Genomic DNA, 20,834 nt, shown 5'->3' with positions numbered 1-20,834 from the left:
GCTATTCTCGGCCAATGTTCTACCGATTGTTCTAATTCCAAATGGCCTATATAATCCGTGAAGTGTACATTTTCATTGGGTGTATAATAATGTATTCATAAGAGAGGGAAGAAAATAAAAAATAAAAGTGAGTGCGTGTAGGCAACAATGACGTCTCCAGCTGAAGAGGTGTGAACGAGTGGTGCGGGGGTGGGGGGATAAAGGGGGAGAGCGGTCGAATGGGCCGATATAGTCAGACTGAGTAAGAGATATATGCCTAAAATCATATTTAGAAAAAGTTTCAAATGGGGAAAAAAACAGAGATGATTTCAATCGAATATTTAGACAAAGTCATGCAAGGGGAACTTTCTCTGGACTCCATGGGCTGAGAAAATAAACATTGAAATCTCAAATTCGGTCAGAACGGCTGCTCAGCCTTCCTAGTGTTAAGAGGAAAACTCTATTTTCTGGTTAACATTTGTTAGCATTGGTTAATCCAATCATTAAAACATTACACATATAGTGACATGTTTAAGCAATTGCAACGACTTCATGACACTAAAACGTCTTTCTGATGGAATAAAATCATTCTTTAACATTCCGACTGTTGTTAATATTGCTAAAAACGAAAACCACCAAAAAAAGGAATGTAATTGTGAAGTTAAAGTATTGGCGACTTGTGGTTGATGTTGTATTTTTGTTATGGTATGGAGATAGCTATGCTAGCATTAGCAATAACTTTCGAGAGAGTTCAGCAAGTTAATTGTGCCTTAATACAACCAGTTTGCCACACTCGCAAATATAAAACATGTGAATTCCGGTACCCATGTGGAGAACAACAAAGCAGTAATTAATTCACCATGCAGACGCAGTTATAAGCGCTGATACCACGTTATAACCACTGTGTCTCTACTCTCCGGAATAATCCTTATGTTTTCTTGCTAATTCTGTATCCAACCTCCGTAGTAAACAACACTACTATCTCAAAGTACTATCTCTCTTCCTCTCAATACTCGTCAACACAGTTAAAGTAACAATCCCCCTATATACCTTAGGGTTACAACGTTAGCTAAGAGCTATTTCCTTAAGAGTATACAGACAATTTCTTACAATTGCAAAACAGGATAAAAACCTAGATTGTCAAAACGTACCTTTTAGCCTTGGGACCGTGGAAAGGTCAAGAAGAGAAGACGTCGACGAGTAAAGATTGTATGAACTAAACAGTAAATTGAGGAGGGTAACGACAAACAAGACAACCTGTAGCTTAGGTCTATCTTTATGGTATGAGAGAGAGAGAAAGCAAGAAAGCTTATAGGAAAAGACGCCATGTCATGGTGTCACGTGACTGGACGCCGGGGCTGCGCCTGTTGTTATGCAAAGTAGTGGCTATTTGAATTCGGCACGGTACTTTACACGGTGTGAAAATAGGCGGAAGGTGGGCACCAGTAAACCTAGACCACTGGGTGGTAAAATTACACAGTGTACACATCGAAAAGCAACACAGCAGACAACAATGTGTTATAGGTCTTCTTTTCGTTTCCAGAAGTGATTATTTTACAAGGGTCTCAATCGTTCAGAAATAGAGTTTGTTTATGTGCTTGTCCACTCGGCTCTATTTACTCCAATGCATTCCCAGCAGATTTGACACACAGTGACGAATCTGCCGACTTGAATTGCAAGGTAGAGAAAATTACTTTGGCGTCTTTTCCCTTTAGATGACTCAATAAAATTACATGTGTAACCTGGGCACTAAGGCCCGGAAACAGAACCACCAGACTACGCCACTCTGGGAATTTCACCCAGAGAATATATGTACAATACAAGTTGCAAGCCCACTGGGCAAAGATAAGGGGAGCAGAGACATGCAGTTCCAGTTGAAGTATATATTGTTTTATTGAATTATGTTTAATACAAAATGTTCATTAAAAGTGACTTTAATCAAAGGGTCAATCTCTAAAATGATCTAAAAATGCAATAGCCTATATTAAAACCCGTATACCAGTAGCCAGGGGGTGCCCAGGTGTCCTTACTGACAGGAGGAAGGCAGGGAGTGAGGGGAAGGAGGGGAAAGGTCACCGCCACCAAAGAGCGCACACTTCACATCAAACACTGCAAAAGAAGAGAAAACAATTATACACAGCACTAGTCCCACATTAAACAAATAGCATGCACTATAACTAAACCCCAAGACAACGTGACCCACCACCTGTCGGGACTACAACTACAGCACCCTTATAGCTACTGGCAATACTATAGAGTATAGACTGATATATATACACTATATATAATACTACGTTATGTTCAATCAAGCATTTATCCAAAGAAAGGGGGCATTAAGGCTGAGACACGTTGAACAGTAGGTTTGCACCAAACGATAAACTAAGTAAAACAAAACAAAACGAAATCATAAACAAATTAAAGAGGACAAAAACAGCAGTGGTAAAGAGCTCCTCCTAATAAAACAAAAGGACAATATTAATAACCAATACTTTACAATTTAAAACATACAAATACAATAGGCAGCTCTTTACCTCAAATTAAGAGGGCCACACTAGGCCATGAAGTCATGCTCTGGTCCATAAACGCCGCATGACACCGAACCGGAGCCGAAGTGCGCCGCATGCAGTCGGCATACGAGGCCATGACTCGAGGCGCCATGCCACTGAACCATCAGCAGTTGATGGGCAGACAAGGCCTTGAGCCTACGACATGTGGGGGGAAGAAGCAGCCTATTCCAGGGAAGCTGGGATTCCCACTGTCCATGCCTGCCCTGCAAGAGTTAAGGAACATTCATATTTTGCTCAAAACATACATTTATCAAAACACATGAAACCGTGCATACTGCATACCATCAATGTGTCTCTTGTTGCACCTAGACCCAACACACCACCAGGCAACCACAACAAGCCAGCCAGCTACTCTGATGGCCGGGTGTGGCTCCCCTTTATTCAGTCAGCAGCCAGGTGTCACAGCTGTCCTGAATATGGGTGATTGAGGAGTCACATCACATGTCTAGGAAAGCTCAACTCACTACACATGGTTCGCAAGTTGAAAAACACCCACTCGGAAAACAACCAAAATGAATGCATTTCAAACTGGGTATTATATTGGCTGCAATGCATATCTTATCAACAGAATACTTTACTGAATATTTCACAAAAATATAACACAAGAGACAAATATACGGTCAAATGTAATGTATTTTATTTAAATATAGAAACAACAGGCCACTGCCAAGCCAAGGTCTCTTTATAGACTCTATAACGGTCAAAGCCGTACTGTTGACTTAGTCCAGTATGTATATTATCTTTTTACTGATATAGAACAGTGATGTAAAAATGTACAAACTTGCTTTGTGCAGTCAGACACATATGAGATGATCCGAATTAACATCAGTTTATTTCCTGTGCCTCAGGAATGTTGTACTTGCTGTTAAATGTACAAACTTGCTATGTTTGCCAACTTGGTCATAGATATGTTAATATTGATTGCCTAATTTGTTTAATTAGAAGGATTGTAGTAGGAGTTCTCACATGCTAATATGTCATTAGCAGTAGCCATCATCGTCATCGTTGTTGGGGGGGGGTGTTATTCGGCGTTTGCTATTCAGATGTAATTCAGTCAGTAAGTAGCGTAGCTGTACAGGTTCAATGGAATGTTACTGAATATTTCACAAGAATATAACACAAGAGTCAAATATACGCTCAAATGTAATGTATTTTATTTAAATATAGAAACAACAGGCCACTGCCAAGCCAAGGTCTCTTTATAGAGGTTACTATAATGTTGTGAATGTAATGTGTTTCTCAGTGGAAAGTCTTTCTCCTACCGTGTGCTGCGGTCCTCAGGATACAGTAGAGCAGCGAATTGTTGGCTGAAACCTTTGCTGTGAATGTTATAACGAGAGCGGTGATTTTTATATTACCACTTGACCACCATCTCATTTACACTGGGGGTGTATTCACATCTATGAACAATATCAGCATGTTTCCGGTTAAACCTGCCTCCAGTAGACACTGGTGGTGGGACTTAAGAGTGTCTGGCCCAGCTGAGCACACCAAATAGGCAAACTATAATAAGGAAACAATGACATTTTGTTCAGTTTTTGAGTGAGTCCTTACACATTGTAAACAGGTGATCAAACAAAGTCCATAGTTCTACACTACAGCAACATTAAACAATCCACAACAACACGTCAACTAAGGTTGGACGGTTTGGGACATTTTAAAACCCCGGTTTACTATTTACTATTCCCTGTTTTTCGGTTTTAACGTTATTATTTTTTTAACGTGGGCCAGCTACCGCATCATGCGGTCTGAGACTGAGATGACAGCTCACAGCTGTTAAACCGCAACCAGAGACTGCAATTACAGTTTAACGCCACTAGATGCTGGTCCCGTTGTCCTCCCCCAGGCAAATACACGCTCTAAACATAATCATTTATATTTAATAGTACCACCGCTTAAACAAAGCAAGTTAAGCAACGTTACATTTCCAGTTTCAACTTCCAGCCAACCATTTAGATGAAATTACCAGTTAGACAGACTGCTATTGCTAAAGTTTAAGATTAAAGCATTGCAATTAGTTTCATTTCAGTCACTATAGTCTGTGTGTTCAAATAAACGAACAGATCATTCATTCCAATGGCTACAACCTGATTCAATTGAATCTCAGTTCAGGGATTTGATCCCCTTTGTTATGTATGTATGTATGCAGTTCATACAAACACAGTTTTACGCTTGGGTTGATTTGACAGCGTGAGAAATAGCATGTGTGCCGTGAGTGCGTGTGTCACACACTCATTGCGTGAGAGTTAGCAGCTCTGGTTTAAAATGCCGAAGATACATAAAACTGGTTTTGACACCTGATCTGTTTGTCAAACCTGAAATCACTCATCATGAAAATATAATTAATAGTCAAGCTTGACATGCATGACCTGATTGAAAGGAATGCAGTCACAAATCAAACGCAGCTCGCGGAGTCAGTTCAGTCAGTCAACCTCAAGGGGGGTTCTTGCCATGCTCAAAGGCTCATTCTATACTCAAGGGGTTAACATGCTGCATTACTATGTGGGCGTATAAGTGTGTGCAAGTCTCACACATCATTCGCCGATGCGGCAGTCAGCTGACCAATTGGGCAGGCTACTTAAGCTCACTAGACTCCATGCTCTTCCTGCCTTCCTCTGCTCATGGTTCCCGGTTGTATGTGATGTTTTCTCCCACCACCACCCCAGCATCACCGGTGGGCTCTGCTATCTATGCTCCCCATGGGGGGGTTATTGTATATCTATCTCCCTGCTCTTATGTTTTATGATGTTGCTTAATCATGCCGAGCAGGGAGAAATCCAGCAGAGCCGAACGCCAAGTCAAATATCATATGCACACTTGTTACTCATTCTGCAAATAAATATTGTTTAATCTATTCGTGAGTTGTCTGACTGAACTACAGTAGTCGATGACTAGCAAGCAGCAGCTATATTTCAAGAGAGAGCTGAGATTGTTTAGGGAATAATTATAGTAGATGTACATAGCTTGACAACATGGACCTGTCTAACTGGCATGGTGAGCAGCAGCACGCCGAGACACTGACTGAGCGTCTTTGTTGTGTTAATAGTTTCGTTTTTAATGAACAGTTTTAGCTTTTTACTCTTGAAATATTTTATTTATGTTGTATTCTCGGACGCCATTGTACGGCCAACTGAGTACACTAAAATAGTTGCGTGGACTTTTTCCAAAAGGGTTAAAAACAAGGTGGTTGAAGTTACCTTGAGATGGTCTGTCCCAGACATCAGATGGTCTGTCCCAGACATCAGATGTCGGTCCCAGACATCAGATGTCGGTCCCAGACACCTGATGGTCTGTCCCAGACATCACATGTTTCATGATAAGCAAACATCATAATGCAGTCATGCCAACTTATTAATATTTGACTTATTTACGGGCGTGCGTTTTTGGTGAAATGGGACAGACCTACAGACAGTGAAAGAACACTTCAAATAATTTTGACATTTATGACAGTATTGTGAAGACAGAAAATAAAATAAAAACAAAGCCACCCTGCGTGGACTGCTTGTGGGCAGGAGGGTATATAGACAATGAGCTTGCCATGCCACATGTATGCAATGTCCCCATGAGACAAATTCACCATATCAGGTCAAAATAGCCCATTATAGCATAATATATACTCTCCATTCGCTGAACTTTGACCTTCAACCAATACACATTCTGCAATAGGTGCCTTCACCAGTGCTATAGAAAATAATGAACAATGGAAATGGGGAGAAATATTAATTCTTGAGGAATAGTCTCTTTTTTATAAACTGCAGATTCTTGGAGATAATCAGAGAAAATAATATCCACACTCACTTGAATATGAACTTAGTTTATTTGAACATGCACAGCAGAAGCAGTGTATCTAGAGTTCCTCAGTTCCAATTGACACATGACACCATTCACACATGAATACTGGAGTGAAGTGGAAATACTTTTACTTGTACAGTTTGTGGCGGTTTTGCTCAAATTGATCTGAAGACACACATGAGGACTCATACAGGGGGAAAAGCCTTTTTACCGGGGCAGATCCCTGAGCAGGGCATTCAGGGGGAAAAGCCTTTTTATCGGGGCAGATCCCTGAGCAGGGCATTCAGGGAGAAAAGCCTTTTTATCAGGGCAGATCCCTGAGCAGGGCATTCAGGGGGAAAAGCCTTTTTATCGGGGCAGATCCCTGAGCAGGGCATTCAGGGGGAAAAGCCTTAGTACCGGGGCAGATCCCTGAGCAGGGCATTCAGGTTTTCGATGGGGCTCTTGGTTGTGCGCCACAGGAGGGTCACGCCACACAGGTCTATAAGCGAGCCGTCCACCAGTCCCTGAGGCTCGCTGCTCACCTGGATGGAAACATTATATGATTTATTTTTATTTTTATTGTTGACAAGAATGTATGTACATGATGGACATTTTGTCAAAAGGATAAAAGAAAGCTTGAGAGTTTATTTCCATGTTGTGGTCCTTTGTTGAGTGCATGAGTTTAAATTGAGTGCCATGTGTTTGGGCGACGAGGGTAGCGGAGATATACATTAACCAATAGATAGAACACTAAAATTGGGTGATTTTCACCCGGACAATTATATTTTTGTAATTTCCACAATGTTGCTGATGTCTGAGGTGGGTGGGTACCTTCATGATGCTCAGTGATATCATTGAAGGTAGGTTTGTTTCCCTGCCCACATCCCTGTTTTTTTTCTACTGGCAGGTGTACACACACACAATTGGCTTTTTATTTTTCTTCTTCTCTTTTACTGGACCATACGCACATGTCCCAGGAATGGGTGGACCAAAGAAATGTTCCCAAATCATTTTTAATTTATTTATTTTTAAGGAATATCTCTCATGTATTTTCATCAGCGAGTAGAGCAACATTTCTAGTATGTGATCTTCTACCGTTGCGTTTATGTATGAAATCAAATGTGGTGCACTAAATTGTCAAAACGTCTTTGTTTTCGTACAACCTTAATGCCAGATTATATGATGTAGCCTACATAAATGAAAACCTACCAAATACAGTAGTCTATATTTCGTTTTTGGGTTGGTCCGACTCGTCCCAAGGCTAACCATGTCCCTAACCATAACAGCACGCAAAGCCATGTTGTCGGACTAATGCGGCGTCGGAATTACAGATAGTCCTCACCCTCTTCCCGCGTTGTCTAGAGCCGGGGGAATCCCGGGGGGTGAAGGCGTTGCCGCAGACCGAGATCTCCCTCCACGGGCCGGGACTGAAGCCTTGGAGCGGCTGCATCACCAGCACGCCGTTGGTGGTCAGTCCGTCCATCTGTCCATGCGACTCCCATTTTACTGCATCCGGCTACAGGGAGAGGAAGGGAGTGGTGTGAAAGAATCCTAATATTTGAGCAGCAATCCCATAAAAATGATACTTGAGTTAGTTTTCGCATCAGAATATGTATAATTATATAAATATATATATATATATATTAACAAAGTAAAAATACCAAATGTTTTCAAAAGTAGCCAATCTAAAAGCTCACACATCACAATGTGACATGCTGAGAATGCCTATGTTTGAGGTATTCAAACAAGTTGAATCCATGTTTTGTTTTTTTACACCATTATTTATGCTGAGGATGAGTGCTACTTTTTTTTTTTTCGCTGAACACAGACACAATTTAATTTCACATGTCATAACTTACACCCAGGAAGATGTTGTTGTCGGAGTTGAAGCCGGCAGCGTAGATGTGTGCTGTGTACGGCGGGCTCCTCTGGCAGACGATGCGGCAGGCGTACCGCGAGATATCGGACGAGGATTTGGACACTGTGTCCGTCACCCTGAAGTCAATTTGGCTATCCGTGGCCCTCCCTATCTGTTATAGACAAACACACAATGCATTTCACAGAATTAACCAGCTTCACCCTAATGGTCCGTCATAGTTACGTATTAGAGGTTGGCGACTGGCGACAGCAAGGGTAGAGAGGCCGCGTGGGAAACAGAAGGCCCCGATTTGATTCCTAGCAAGATGCTTACGGCCCGTGGAGGGAGATTATTTGGGGAACTCAGTTGCAAAATTGTCACGGCCAACACGCTGTGAATTGCTGATTTATGCATAATGGTTCGTACCGACCTGAAACATGTCCGTATTTCTATCATATTCGAATTCCACTATGACCGTGTTGACTGGGGTGATGAAAGTCATGCTGCTCTGGCCTGACGGGCCACATATGTTGGTAGACTGAAACACAGAGAAGTTCACTGTTAAAAACCACCAGTTCTGGACAAAGGACTCAAGCATAGATTCCCCTCAAATATTACTCAACAGTTAATTCTGTCTTTTGTACTCAAGTTAATAACAGAACATGTTGCAGAACATTAATATCAAGGCATTGCTGTATTGCAATTTAGACATTTCCCAAACAATTGAAATATTTTTAAGAAATTTAAAAGTTGATAATAGTTAAAATAGAATTTCTGCAAGCTCACATCTTGACACAATGTATTGTAGGGCTATCTGGTTAATTTATAGTAATAGTGGAGTTGAGTGAAAGTACAATATTGGTCTTGTAGTGGAGTCAAGAATACAAAATACAAAGAAATACTTGTGAAAAGTACACAAAAAATGTACAGTATTATAGCCAACGTGCTTTGGTACTGCTCCCACAGAAACCTATGCTATTCCAGGGAGTCCCCAGGTAAATGATCGTTAGGAACCAAATAAGCCAAATTAACCCTACTATTTTTACATGTCTTAGGCAGAAATTAAATAATCACGCCACCATTGTTTGCACCATCGCTATTTTACAAGTCCGGTTGAACTAAGCCATAATGGGCCAATTCTCAAGTGATTGTTATAATTCAAACTTCTCTGTGAAATATCTATATTCATTCAGTGTGCATGGTGTCATTATTAGTTTATTGTTTTGCTGCTAATACATTTATTTTACTCTGTGGTATTGTTTACTTTTACTTAAAGGGGAATACCACTCATTTTCAACATTTTATAATTTTGTCATTAATATACCTTAGAGCTGTTGTGTGGAAATAATTAAAAAAGTCCCCCCCATTCTGTGTTTCCTAGAACTAGAGGTCTGAAAAAAATCAGTAACATTGTGAATCACGTCAATCAAGGTATATTAATGACATAGTAAAATGTTGAAAATGAGTGGTATTCCCCTTTAAGTCCCAAATCTGAGTACTTATACCTCCACCCCTGGTTGTACCTTATCGTTGCCCTTGTGTACAGTGCTTGCTTTCACACCGTTGGCTTCGGGTCTCTGGTACAAAGTGAAGTGGCTTTTGGTGCTGAAGTCACTGTGCCTGTGAAGAGAAGAGGGAACAGTGATGGAAGCGCTGTTCTGGTTCAGATCTTTGGAACAGCAACTATGCGCGGGCAGAATGTCATGGTAAAGGGTCATATAGGATCAAACTGGCCAGATTATATGATGTAAATCATCAGTCCCTGTTTGTTTATTTTCACTGACAATGAAATTGTTCTTTCATGTGATTGCACACTTTTATCCACTTTAACCCTAAGCTAACCAAGGTCCCCCAGGGCTCCAGGTTAGGCCTACTGTATTTCCCTTAAGTATCTTCACCAAATAAATACCTGATCTACAAACGTTATAAGCAGAATCAAAGAGACAGCAGGAGCTATTTCTTGTACATTTTTGCACAGCAGAGCTGGCTGTTGTTTTACCCACCATGATGGCTTGTAATGGCTCTCAAAATAGTGAAACCAGCTGATCAACAAGCTCACAATGTGTTACATAGTGACACCTTGTGAGCTTGCAGACCGGCTATTTTCTTGTATGACAAAGTATGGCATTAATTTACACACAAAAAATGTCCTGACAGCAACGGTTGTAAACACAACGTGGGTTGTAATAATTGGATCAAAGCAACAATTCAACGTTTTGAATAAACTGAACTGTAGTAAAAGACACAGTGCTTCTGCAACCAATAGCAGATCATAACTTTTACTCGATGCTGCAAATGAGCCTTTTGTCTTTCAGAAAAAGACAAAATGGACGTATGGCTCAGGGGCGGCGGTGGCTCAAGGGTAGTAGAGTGGCTGGATGGCAACCCCAAGGTTGCCAGTTCGAACCGGGGCTCCCCCAGAGTTAGTGTCGAAGTGTCCTTGAGCAAGACAATGAATCTAATGAAGGCTCCGTTCCAGTGGTTGCCAACCTTTTTTTCATTTCAAACCACCCCCCATAATGTTCAGTTATACACCTGTAAGAGGCCATTTGGAACCACCTGGAGGAACAATGTGAGTTGAGACCCACTGGTGAGGAGTGTTTCCAGTGAGCCAACTAAGCACGCTGACTTTGTTTGACCAGAATGAATAAGTAAGGAGGAGACCCAATGTATTTCCAATATGGCTGCTCTTCAATGGATATTAATACATGAGTGTTAAATACCCCAGGACACTGAGCTCCCCATATTTGACGCGACCGCTGGAGGACCGTGGGGAGGAGCTTGATGCCCATGAGGAGGAAGAGCTATTTCCTCCTTCGAACGTCACTGTAGACACAAGAAATCATTAACATAATGACTGAAGAACCTTATTTTATTCATTATTTCCAAAATTTTAGCCCACGATTTTTGTAACACATTTATTTTAACCCAGTGTCGATTGTCACTTTTTGAATGAATGGAAGAAAAAAAAGTAACTTTTTGGCCAGAAAGGGATTTTTTCATTCATTCTGGGTGCCTGCCATGCAATGGCAGAAACACAGGTTGAAATCCGCAACACATACTTAATAATCGTAATCGTAATAATCAAGACGCGAAACTTTGACGTCTACGGCCGGCCGCACGGTTTACCAAAGCCCCACAATATATACATCGAAACGTGCGGCTCGGCCGGGAATGGTGTGCTTGTGCTTTTCTTTCCGTTTCGGGTTACCGTGCCGACGTAATTCGCAATAAACGACGCGAAAAATGCCCCATGCAAAGTCAATGGGGAAACGCGGGTAAAAACAGAAAACGACACGTTACTTTGGAGCCACATTGCTCTGGCATACTGTTACGTAGAAACACGATTTAACCTCAAACAGCACACGAGGCCATCGACTTTGTTGTGGTTCAGACGGAATTCGAATACGTTGCACGGTTTGCCCGCTATCTCAGTTCAAAGTGTGTGTGGTCTGAGCAAAAATCTCGATTTAGAGTGTCGCACGGCCAGAGAGAGAGCGGGTCAGAGGGAGAAGCCAATGTGAAAACTGTAGCGAAATTCTCCGAACAAATCGTCCTCACGGCCAAAATATTCACTTTACACGCATGGGTTTCGGTAATTTTGTAGCCACACTCGTCCTCTTTCACCCAATGTCACAACCACAGCCCAGATTCATACGGTACGTGAACTACAGCCCTGAAAGCGACAGGTGTACCATCATAATGTGTCATACAACTCATGTTAAATGCATGAATGAGTCAGCAATTTTTTCATCACAAACACAATTTCTTAACTCGCTCTCATAACCACGTTTTTTATCGTACCAATACCACGATCGCACACGGCGTACCTCAATGTCTCGGGTCACTCACGGCGAAAACAAAAATCGCATTTGACGTTTACTTTTTGCGATAGAGCAATTTGTTCGGACATACGTTCTCTCACTGAATCAGTGTGGTTTTAACTTTCAATAGTGTTTGCATTTGCATAGACTAGCCCTAGCCCAAGTGAAATTGATACTTTGTTAATGATTCAAGGTCAAGTTGACCACCTCTCAAACACGCGCACACACGAACGCACATGCACGCACATGCACACATGTGCACGCACACACACACATTGAAAGTCAATGGAGAAAATCGGGGAAACACGTAACTCTGTCATTTCTCGACCGTTTCAGACGCGGGGTGGCTCGCCAGAACCGGGTTTCCCCCCTGAGCGCACACACACACGCACGCGCACGCACACACACACAAACCCTGTCTTCCTATTGGCTGGCCTTTACACAGCTCCAACTATTGCTTACAACATGCTACAGCCTCAAACTTTGGTACATGGACGTAGACCATCAAGAGGAACAAGCTGTAATGGCTTAATTGCTTAAGCTCCGCCCCTCTGTATTCCTATTGGCTGGCCTTTACACAGCTATAACTTTTGTTTGCAACATGCTACAGTCTTGAAACTTGCTCCATGCACTTAGACCAAGTTGACCACCACTCGCACACACACACATTGAAAGTCAATGGAGAAAATCGGGGAAACACGTAACTGTCATTTCTCGACCGTTTCAGAAGCAGGGCGGCTCGCCGGAACCGGGCCGCCCCCCTGAACGAAACCAAATGGACCCTTACAGCTCAGACATCTTAGCATTAGCATGTTAGCATGATATCATTAGCATGTTAGCATTAGCATGTTAGCATGTTAGCATTAGCATGTTAGCATGTTAGCATTAGCATGTTAGCATGATAGCATTAGCATGTTAGCATTAGCATGTTAGCATGATAGCATTAGCATGTTAGCGTTAGCATGATATCATGTTAGCATTAGCATGTTAGCATGTTAGCATTAGCATGTTAGCATTAGCATGTTAGCATGATAGCATTAGCATGTTAGCATGATATCATTAGCATGTTAGCATTAGCATGTTAGCATGTTAGCATTAGCATGTTAGCATGATAGCATTAGCATGTTAGCATTAGCATGTTAGCATGATATCATTAGCATGTTAGCATTAGCATGTTAGCATGATAGCATTAGCATGTTAGCGTTAGCATGATATCATGTTAGCATTAGCATGTTAGCATTAGCATGTTAGCATGATAGCATTAGCATGTTAGCATTAGCATGTTAGCATGATAGCATTAGCATGTTAGCATGATAGCATTAGCATGTTAGCATTAGCATGTTAACATTAGCATGTTAGCATGATAGCATTAGCATGTTAGCATTAGCATGATATCATGTTAGCATTAGCATGTTAGCATGTTAGCATTAGCATGTTAGCATGATAGCATTAGCATGTTAGCATTAGCATGTTAGCATGATATCATTAGCATGTTAGCATGTTAGCATTAGCATGTTAGCATGATAGCATTAGCATGTTAGCATTAGCATGTTAGCATGATATCATTAGCATGTTAGCATTAGCATGTTAGCATGATAGCATTAGCATGTTAGCGTTAGCATGATATCATGTTAGCATTAGCATGTTAGCATTAGCATGTTAGCATGATAGCATTAGCATGTTAGCATTAGCATGTTAGCATGATAGCATTAGCATGTTAGCATGATAGCATTAGCATGTTAGCATTAGCATGTTAACATTAGCATGTTAGCATGATAGCATTAGCATGTTAGCATTAGCATGATATCATGTTAGCATTAGCATGTTAGCATGTTAGCATTAGCATGTTAGCATGTTAGCATTAGCATGTTAGCATGATAGCATTAGCATGTTAGCATTAGCATGTTAGCATTAGCATGTTAGCATTAGCATGTTAGCATGATAGCATTAGCATGATAGCATTAGCATGTTAGCATTAGCATGTTAGCATGTTAGCATTAGAATGTTGGTGGCAACGTAATGCGCAATAAATAAATTGAAAGTCAATGGGGAGACCTGGCTCACATGTAACCATATGGACCCTTCTGAGAGGCTAAATGTCATCAAATGGTGGTCCGTGGCTCAAATGCTGCACAGTCTTGGCGAGCTTCAGGCACCCAGTAAAATTTCTTGAAATTTTGTTTCTAGTTCATACATACATTCATACATACTGTACATATAGTGTGGTGGGGGCCTCAGAGTACATCCAAAGTAGGCTTTCTAATAACACAACCCGCCTTTGTATTGGTGAGTAGTTAAAACATTATTTTAATGGCGGGTATCGTCCTAAAATACTGAAAATGTCTGACGAGCCGAAATCATTTCGGCACTACAGCGCCGAAACAGCGGTAAAATAGGAGTATGAATCAACCGTAAAACAGATGCTCCCAATTATAGTAATTAGCCTACATGCCAGTTACACAAACGTCACTCACTAAAATTTCAACCGATCTTCAGACAAACAGTTATGATTTGGCCTTCTGTGCATTCTCCGTTCTCAACCCCTGGATTAATTCTTCAAATGACCGGATCAGAAGCATGATAGAACAAGCATGGCATGTGTGGTGGAATGAGCTAGGACTGCATAACCCATGGTGAGTCAGTGTAACTAGAACACTAGGACTGCATAACCCATGGTGAGTCAGTGTAACTAGGACTGCATAACCCATGGTGAGTGTAACTAGAACCGCGGGAATCGAACCTAGGACCTTCGATCTAGCCGTGAGGCGACAGTGCTACCGACTGTGGGCCACCGTGAAGTATTACATTTTAACCCATTTTGGCGGGAATACCTTTTGGTGTTAGCATTATGCTATGCTTTAGCTATTGTAAAATAGCAGATCTACAAGCTCATAGTGCGCCACCGAGTGGTGCGCTACGAGCTTGTGGGTCTGCTATTTTTGAAAATCGAAGAACGACTGACATAGAAACATAGCTTTTTCAGAAAACTGTCAGGATGTAGAAGACATTTTTAGAATCTGATCTCAGGTCAAAATGGGTTAATCTGCAAACAAGTATGCGTGGTGTTCTTGGACAACTATATGATTTCACTCTTCGCAGTTCTTCAAAACTATTAACTTCAAGCGTGTTAACTTCAAGACCGATGATTATCATAAGGATGGACTAACTCCAACTCCCATCAAGGATAGAGTTTAGAGTTTAGCACCTCTACCTACTGCTATATCCTGAATTCGCCGAGCTGCTCGCAGCACCCAGTGAATTCCTCAAGCTGCTCCCACCATCCTGTTGAACACAGACATGTTATTTCTTATCAACAGCATTATGTACAGTATGGTGCTGTGTACAGTATGAGCTCTATACAGGGTATGCGCATGCATAAAGTGAATGGCAAAGTGAGTTGCAAAGTGAGTTTGACGTTGTTCAATGTTGTTTAATGTAATCTCTTTGGATGTATGGGCTGTCAAGGCCAGTAGGCATTCCTGCATAACTTCTGGGTATGATAATGATGTCATGCGCATACCCTCTATTGAACAACATTATATCTGGGAAATGAGATCAGAGGAAGAAAGAAAGAAAGAACAGACAGACAGACAGACAGACAGAGTGTCGTGAAACAAGAAACATCTTTCTCATAATAGAGTTTCGACACAGTAAAATGAGTGAATGAGTTTAGAATGCATTACGACTTCTTTACCAGCGCCCTTTTCATTCGGCGGACGGCATCTTGAATCCCACTCTTGTGCATCTCATACAGGCGTGCAGTCTCACAAACGCATTCTGGGAACAACGCAAACAGATTGCAGTTATTTTTTTATTTTTTTTTTTTTTTTTTGTCTTGCTATGTGCTCTGTGTTGTTTTTGATGTGGGTGTTGAACTGTTGAACAGATTGTGAAGACAAATATCCTTCGGGACAATAAAGATTATTATTATTATTAGACCCGTGGCTACACGTGATAGTATTAGTTTTTTCACCTTACAGTACGTCTAATGTACATGTAGTACACGGCGCTATGTGGACCTATATGTCTATCCTCATGTACATGCCTGCTGCTACTGTATGTGGACCTACCAGTCTATCCTGAGGTATACTTACCTGCTGTGGAGCTACCAATGTGTTACCACTTTTACACCTTATGTTTTACCTCGATCATGCCCCCACATACTGTACCTGCTGGTTTTATGCTACATGTACATATATAATAGGGATGTCCCAATACACTTTTTTCGCTTCCGATCCGATCCCGGTACCTACATTTCTGTATTAGCAGATACCGATACAGAATACCGATACTGGTGTTGTGATTTCATGTTGTGTTTATAGCTATCTAGCTATATATATCGTGTTGTGTTTATAGCTATCTAGCTATATATCTCGTGTTGTGTTTATAGCTATCTAGCTATATATCTGGTGTACCGTGTTGTGTTTATAGCTATCTAGCTATATATCTTGTGTTGTGTTTATAGCTATCTAGCTATATATCTGGTGTTGTGTTTATAGCTATCTAGCTATATATCTCATGTGTTTTATAGCTATCTAGCTATATATCTCATGTTGTGTTTTATAGCTATCTAGCTATATATCTCGTGTTGTGTTTATAGCAGACTCCTCACTCAAATGTGCACTTGCAGTTTGGGCAACTCCAAAGCAAACTCCACATGTCCCAACATTTTATTTACCTGCCATAATGTCAACCCCTTACCCCTGTGTCGGATCTGTGGTTAGACTGGCAATTTCACAGATACCGATATGACCCGATATGACAAATAAGGGCCGATACCAGTGTAAACATATTGCCTGGGTTCAAGCCGCTGCGTTCTGCGGATATGAAAATGTCACTGCGCTATACTCAGTCTGGACAGAGGCCGCTTGGCTCGCATTTCATAACGTCAACTGTTACGTATAGCCACGTTGTTGCTGATACGTCATCAGCCGGCACCACTCTGTCCATGCTTCTCACTGTTGAAAAACATGGCGCCATTCGAGACTTGGGAGTAAAAACCTTCAGTATACGGTAAAAAGTAAACAATTAAGTAGTCCACTTCCATTTCAGTAGTACAAAAAAAACTAGAAAAAGTGCCCTTCTGGGCACAGGTCTCCACCAGGATTTCTTCCTCAGCCTAGTGGGAATATGCGTGCACAGTTTCATCGCAATCGGACGCTGCGTTGAGGAGTTGTGGCGATTTGTACAAAGCGGGCTACTCCTGAAAACTGTAGGAGCCAATCGTGGCCAATCAGGATGGAATATGAGAAATCAAACAAACCTGTCTTGATCACATGACTATGGAGATCATGTGTACCGATTTGCGTGAAATTTGGATAAAATCTGAAGGAGTAATAATAGAAAATGTGTTTTACATATGTGGGCCTCCTGGTGGCGCTATAAAGAGCAGACGTGAAAAATTCCAGGCAAAGGTTTTTCCTTGGCCTCTAGGGAGTTGGCATACAAAGTTATCCAGATCCGTGCAGTTAGAGGTAAAAACACTTTTCGGCCAGTTATAGCGCCACCTTGAGGCTGAGTTGAAATTGTTCATGTGGCATTTCGTCCTCTGCCTAGTGGGAATGTGGGTGCACAATTTCACGGAAATCACGCGATGTGTTCATGATTTGCAGCATTTTGTTTGAAATTGAGCACTCCTGTGAACTTTGGAAGCCAATCTTAACCAATCAGGATGGAGTCTGAGAAATCTGAAAGACCCGTTTCATTGAATGGCTCTAGAGAGACTGTGTACCAATTTGTGTGATGTTTGGACAAAATCTGTAGGTGTACTGTGCAAAAACTTGTTTTGCACAAAGCGGCCTCCTGGTGGCGCTATAACAGGCCGTTCTGGAAAGTTTGGGGCAGAGGTTCATCGTTGGCATCCAGGGAGTGTGTGTGCAAAATTTGGCATCGACCGGGTTAACGGTGGCCGAGATTAGCTGCTCACGGACACACACACACACACGGACGGACACACACACGGACGGACACACAGACGGACACACGGACGGACGGAGTGCAAAACATACTCTCCCCCCATGCCTTCGGCCTGGTGGAGACAATGGCGGCCGTGTGGGGTGAGTATAGTGAATGATAAGGGGACGTTGCAGGACAACAGCAGTAGCTGCGCAGTGCGCATTGATACAACGTCAAACTGGTGTTTTTCCTCAACCCGGGCCGCACCACAGACCAATCAGAAGCCACGGTTCCATTTCAACCTTCATATATCCCGCCTACCTGTGGAGAATAGGAGACTGTCCAGACTGAGTAGCACAGTGATATTTTCAGATCTGCGGAACGCAGCGAATCAGGCTGGAACCCAGGATGTAGTAAACAGGCCATGCACATGCCACAGGAACCAGTTCTTTGGCCTAACCCTACAGTAGTTCCACTGAAATAGGGAAGGTTCATTCCATGTTGATCGTGTGAAACATAGTTCCACTGAAATAGGGAAGGTTCATTCCATGTTAATCGTGTGAAACGTAGTTCCACTGAAATAGGGAAGGTTCATTCCATCATCTTAGAATAGATTATTACAATACATTGATTAACATGACCTGACATGACCATGACATGTCTTAATCATTCCCTGTAATTCTACTTGGCTTATAATTTAACTAAAATGTTAATGTTACAGGGAATGAATAGGGACAGAGCCCTGACGCCAATCTATGCTTCATATATCTATGCTCAATTATGCTCAATAAATATATATTCTAAATTCAAAGAGTTGTCTGACTGAAGTGCAATTAATTCACAGTAATTAATGTAAACCATAAAACGAAATAATTAAATAATTAAACAGACTCTTAAAACACATTAAGTTGGATCACACTCTCCTGGGGGTGCCACACCTCTGTTGATTTACTCAACATTGGGGCTAATATTTGTCAGCCCTAGAGCCTATAGTATAGAAGGCTCTGCTCAGCCCTCTGGCCCTGTGAGGTGCCAGAGGGCTGTCTTTTGACCAATAACAGATGCATTTTAAATTAATTAATGAAGTTTATTATTTACTTTCTAATCCGTTTTCTCCATGTCCGTGGACGAAATAATGTAATTAAGAGATTGGGGCATATCATCCAATGGATTAAAATAACAAAAGGAAAGAGACAAATATACATATTGTGGGTTTGAAATTCTTGCTTTTTGGAGCAGAGACACCGGATTAAGGTTGGTGAGGGGTGCGTTAAGGGTTGGGAGAGGGTTAAGGTTAGGTTTAGGCTGCCCCGTGGAAGGTAAATTAGGGTGAGGGTTTGAGATGGTTAACATTGGTAGACAACTTGACTGCGTGTGAGTGCGTTTGTTTTGTTTTGTGAGTTATCTTGGCACAGTACCATGGGTGTGTACGCATAACAAAACCACAATGCTTCTATGCAACGATTGGTATATGAAAAACATCATTGAAGCTGAGAAGGGCCATTCCAGAGTCGGCTATGGGGGATTAATGTGGTTGACACGCACTGTAGGAGAAGATTAGTTCAGATATGTACCAGGGCCACTGTCTGCTATTTTGTTTAAAGCTGCATTACACCTCAAGCAGACTGTAATTATGAAACCTTTTAATTAATTGTCTGGTTTGGGTTTTATTTTGTTCATAAAGTGCATGCTATTCTTGTGTGATCCTCAACACAGGTACAGCAGCTATCTGCACCCGGGGGCATCACTATGCCAGCTTGTGAATGTGATGGACATTTCCATCCATGTTTTATTTTTGCCACGGTCATGCAAAACAAGTGATCAATGATATTACCAGAACACAAATGTATAGCCTACAGTACTAATAGACTCTTGACGTTATAGTACTTTATTCCATTGCGCTACACATTTTAAAATAAGTTACTTATCAAAACGTATTTCTGGGGGAAAGCCGATCTACAAGCTCACAACACATTACGGCATGTTGTGACCTTGTAGATCAGCAATTGTCCTTTCCTCTTAGCCTATAATGACATGCTCAAAAGGCCAAAAGTGGGATGTCAGGGTTAAAGTAGTTAGCTATATAGTTACCCAACTTACCCAGCAAGACTGGGAATTTATCCACTGTATACTGGCAGGTGGCTGTCCACAGGCATTATATGTGGCATAATGCATGGTCCAAGTATATTCCATGTTTGGGATTTCAATAAATGGGTCTTATACAGTAAGTATAGTTGCAGTCCGAGAAAGGGACACGTAGCTGCAAAGGTGAATGGGTGCGCACTGCGCAGTATACTTCATATTAGGTTATTGCAGATGGCCTTTCAGAGGACAGTGTTACTTGGGGACATGAGGAGACAGGAAGTTCTACAAGCTAAACTAGTTTTGTGTTTGTCAACGTAGCTTAAATAGTTGTGGTGTCAGATGACAATGGAAACATACCTGAGGCCCCAGTCACACCTATCAGACAAAGATCTTTGTCTTGTCTGATGAAACGCATCAGACAAGACAGCTCCCAATTCATTTCCAATGGGAGTCACGTGGTGTAATCAGACAAACTTGTTTTATGTGGGGGGGGGGGGCAAGACACGCGACAGAAAACATTTTGTAGTCGAAAGACTGAAGAACAGGGTGGGACTTCAGACAAGACAAAAAGGGTTGGGTTTACCCCCCAACCAATAGGAGAGAAGGTCCGTTTGTTACGCTTCACTGGGCGGTCTTTTCACACTCTGTTGTTGTTTTTATTCAGCAGAGTGCAGACTGCAGACGCGGAGGAGGAAATGCATTTTCGGAACTAAAATGTTGTTATTGTTAAGTAAAGTAGTTTGGTCTGTTCCAGTAAGCAATTCAACAGGAAAAAATAATCCCTGCCCGTCGTGGCCGAACAGAAAATTAAAACAAACGTTATAATTCAAGGTGCATGCATTTTATCATTCA

General features: G+C 41.6%; 1 protein-coding gene across 1 annotated transcript in view; it reads right to left on the bottom strand.

Annotated features, from left to right (window-relative positions):
• Positions 1-6,530: 6,530 nt before the first annotated feature.
• The window catches only part of LOC310873331 (receptor-interacting serine/threonine-protein kinase 4-like), a 37,594-nt gene continuing 23,290 nt past the window's right edge, over positions 6,531-20,834 (bottom strand). Inside the window, exons 8-15 of the mRNA XM_083785689.1 lie at positions 15,697-15,779; positions 15,218-15,284; positions 10,902-11,004; positions 9,702-9,798; positions 8,609-8,716; positions 8,180-8,350; positions 7,663-7,836; positions 6,531-6,862 (exon numbers count right to left, since the gene is read on the bottom strand). Of these exons, the coding sequence (XP_083641815.1) occupies positions 6,731-6,862; positions 7,663-7,836; positions 8,180-8,350; positions 8,609-8,716; positions 9,702-9,798; positions 10,902-11,004; positions 15,218-15,284; positions 15,697-15,779 (935 nt within the window). The 3' untranslated portion in view covers positions 6,531-6,730. The remainder of the gene's footprint in view (positions 6,863-7,662; positions 7,837-8,179; positions 8,351-8,608; positions 8,717-9,701; positions 9,799-10,901; positions 11,005-15,217; positions 15,285-15,696; positions 15,780-20,834) is intronic.

This window comes from Protomyctophum parallelum, assembly GCF_964188405.1.
Source record: "Protomyctophum parallelum genome assembly, chromosome: 16".
In the NCBI taxonomy this organism is placed as follows: Eukaryota; Metazoa; Chordata; class Actinopteri; order Myctophiformes; family Myctophidae; genus Protomyctophum; species Protomyctophum parallelum.
The sequence above is the reverse complement of the archived record's forward strand: the minus strand, read 5'-3'. Positions and strand labels throughout refer to the sequence as shown.